The sequence below is a fragment of the Sinocyclocheilus anshuiensis genome, unplaced genomic scaffold (assembly GCF_001515605.1).
Source record: "Sinocyclocheilus anshuiensis isolate Anshui unplaced genomic scaffold, SAMN03320099.WGS_v1.1 scaffold371, whole genome shotgun sequence".
In the NCBI taxonomy this organism is placed as follows: domain Eukaryota; kingdom Metazoa; phylum Chordata; class Actinopteri; order Cypriniformes; family Cyprinidae; genus Sinocyclocheilus; species Sinocyclocheilus anshuiensis.
The window spans coordinates 99,547-103,023 of NW_015549597.1; the positions used below are offsets into that span (position 1 = coordinate 99,547).

At 41.2% G+C, this 3,477-nt stretch overlaps 1 protein-coding gene across 1 annotated transcript in view; it reads right to left on the bottom strand.

Moving 5' to 3' along the window:
• Positions 1-2,347: 2,347 nt before the first annotated feature.
• The window catches only part of LOC107658408 (myelin transcription factor 1-like), a 39,138-nt gene continuing 38,008 nt past the window's right edge, over positions 2,348-3,477 (bottom strand). Inside the window, exons 4-6 of the mRNA XM_016446945.1 lie at positions 3,190-3,194; positions 2,513-2,781; positions 2,348-2,435 (exon numbers count right to left, since the gene is read on the bottom strand). Coding sequence (XP_016302431.1) covers positions 2,348-2,435; positions 2,513-2,781; positions 3,190-3,194 — 362 coding nt within the window. The remainder of the gene's footprint in view (positions 2,436-2,512; positions 2,782-3,189; positions 3,195-3,477) is intronic.

Here is a 3,477-nt window from a genome sequence, read left to right on the forward strand (position 1 = left end):
TTTGGATGTTTAACTAGAGTCCCTGTACTTACTTTCCCTTGGTTTGTTTTGTTTTTTTCATTTTGCTTTCTTCTCTCTCTCTCTCTTTTGCTCTTTCTTTTTGCTTTATCTGGGAAAAAAAAACAATTTTGCCAACGTTTGCACATCTGTATGGAGGAGAAGTTTGGATAAAATCTACTTACACACATATGCAAGCACACACACTCGTGCAAGCGCACACAGACCGTATGAGAGTATGCTGGAGGGCAATTTCAGCAGATCCAGCCAGCGTCAGCCCATATTTAAATACAGATTCCTGAGCAATCAGAATCCAGTAAAATCATATACCATATCAAGAGAAGTGTGAAATATTGTATAGTTTAAAAGTTCAAAGTAGCTGGACATGTCAGTGATTTATTTGAAACTCTTTCTGACAATACCAAATCCTGAATAAGTAAAGTGACCAGGGCTGCGTTTCCCAAAAGCATCATAACACCGTGTCTACACCGGGCTCGAGCAGCGCGATGCGACACATGAGAACCCATAATAACTAAGTGTAGACGCAGTGTAAGTCCAAGTATATTATAGAACCATTACCACCAATGGTCTCTACAATCAACTTATCTCACGATGGTTTTGAGAAACGTGATGCTTCTGATCAAATTTTCAGTGGTGAATCAGTGGATTTAGTTCTGATGGAACCAACCAATCTGAATGTAACTGAACTGAGTTCAGTTGGATCACTGAGCCACTAACTACATTTACACAACCATTCTAAAGTTTGTGATAGAAAGAAGTCTCTTATGCTCATCCAGGTTGCATTTATTTGATCAAGTAAAGACAATAGTGAACTATTATTACAACTAAGAAATAACCGTATTTAACTGTATTTTAATATAGTTTCAAATGTAAATTTATTCTTGTGATGGAAAAGCTGAATCTTCAGCATAATTACTCCAGTCTTCAGTGTCACATGATCTTTCAGAAATCATTCTAATATGATAATATGCTGCTCAAGAAATAGTTCTTAGTATTATCAATGTTAAAAAAAAATTAAACAAATTTTTTTTTTTTTGTGGAAACCATGATACATTTTTTCAGGACTCTTTAATGAATAGAAAGAGTATTAATTTCTTCTGATCCCAAACTTTAGAAAGGAAGTATTCATATGCAGTCATAATCAAGCTAAAGGCTGGAATACACTACAACTACTACAACTTTTAAATTCTGAACAGACTTTTAAAACACTAGGCCTCATACACTTAGGCTGATGATACACTGGGCAACTTTTTGAGCAATGTTGCTGGGCCATCATACACTAAACAACTGAGGATCATACATAGCAGACTTTGAAGTTGTTCTGATCACAACAAACTCATGCATAAATGTGTGCCTTGTTGCTAGGAGATGCATGACAAATGAAAACAATATGTGTTCTAAAATCGGCTGAAAATATCAAACATGTTTGATATCCTCCGACTGGATGGAATCAGGCTGATGATACACTGGCCAACTTTTTGAGCAATGTTGCTGTCAACGGGCAGCCAGGTGAGACACAGGGCCCACGACTGATCTAAAGTATCAAGATAGAAACGTGTTACCCATTCTCATTTTCTATGGAATCTGTCAACTCAAATCTGCTCTGACTTTCGGCAACTAGCATCAACTTGTCCAGACGGTAAATCGGAGGAAAATCGAAAATGTATTCCAGCCTTTAGACCAACTAAAACCCAACTTTTAAAGTGCATGTAAACAAACTTATTGAAAGTGCTAATGACACTTCTGCTTCGTGGTGGCAGCCGCAGCACTAAATGTGTGTTTGTTGAGTGTGTGGCCCACCTACTGGCAACTTGCTGCGCTCTGGGATCTATTTTAAAGTCTATTCACATTTTATATATGTATAAGGTACTGCTAGGGAAGAAAGTGTAAGTATAGCAGGTCTTTTGTGCAGCAGAGGTCATGTGTATTGACCAAGAGGTATCTGGGAGAGCAAGTTCTGACCTGCCATAGCAGAGCACATGCGCCAGACTGTTTGAGATGGCATTGAGCGCTTGAGAACAGCTTTTCCAAGTCTGTGTAATTCATTCGTGCCCCCTTTTTTAGATTTGTATACTTGTCATAAACTTGTATCACTCCCAGTATTCACTTAATTGATTCTTTGAACAGTGTTCTGCGGCGCTCTGACTGCCTGGTTAATATGTATGCTGTGGGTTCAACCAGGCATGGTTAGAAAAAGACGGATGTTGCATAGCGTATGAGTGGGTAATTGGAAAACAAGTGTGGGTTTTTGTGTGTGTGTGTGTGTGTGTGTGTGTGTGTGTGTGTGTGTGACTAACCGTCTGTTTGATATCAGGAATGCTGCTGTTGATTAGCCGGCGCTTGGTGGGTGGGTCCAGGGTTGGACGAATACGGGGTGGCCGTGTGGCCCGGGTTGCCGGGTCGTAGCGGTCTGTCTCCTGGAAGTCGTCCAGCCATTGTGCCTTTTTGCCTGTGCCCCTTTTCCCTGCCTCCTCTCAAACGCCCTGGTCCTCGCCTGATGTCATCTTCGTCGTCTACGTCCTCTTCATCATCCAACTCCAGCTCTCCGTTCTCCTCCTCGCCTTCCTCGTCCATGCCGTCATCATCCATTTCCTCTTCCTCCTCCTCCTCCTCTTCTTCTTCCTCTTCCGCCCCTGGATAAAGGTGTTGACTGTTTCCCAGCATCCTTTGCTGCTCCTCGTCGCTGGAGAGGGGGCTGAGCGGCATCGTCATGGCGACAGGGAGAGTGGCACCAGCGGCAACGGCATCATCCCCAGAGACACACTGTGAAAAGAGAAGAGGAGTGTAAGCATGAGAAATAGCGCGAGGTGGAGGATGAGAGGAGGAAAGAGCAGACTGAGAGAACAGAAGTAGGAGTTCGAGAGAATATAAAAGAACAAACAATCCCACATCACTCCATCACTCAGCAGCTCGCACCAAGTCGCAGCAGGCCGTTCATGCAAGACGTGTTCGTGCATTTGTGCCATTTTTAAATGCACACTAGAGCGACGTCTTTGACAGTCGCGACGTGTCTCGCTGGTTTTCAAGAGTCTCGTGCCATAAGCATTACGTTTGAGACTCAGTGGAATGGAAATTAATCAAAATGAACTTCTCTTAACTTGACAAAGTGTCTCGAAAACATGGCGCTCATAGCATCGGACTTCAGTGAGGCATGTCGCAGTGGTTAAATACGTCCACTAAGTGCATGTTTACAAAGAAAAACACAAAAAATTCTGTGTGAAGTCACTTAAAGGAATTGTTCACCCCAAAATAAAAAATTCTGTTATCACCATCATTATCATCATCATCATCATCATCCTGTGCGCCACCTTTACAGTTCAGTCCAGCTAAAAAAATATACTTTAAGTAACACATTTAAAACACTGGCATTAATTATATAGAAAATAATGCTAAAAACTTTATATTTCTGATTTAATGGCTTAAATATTGTATTACTTTTTTACAATTATATCCAGATTG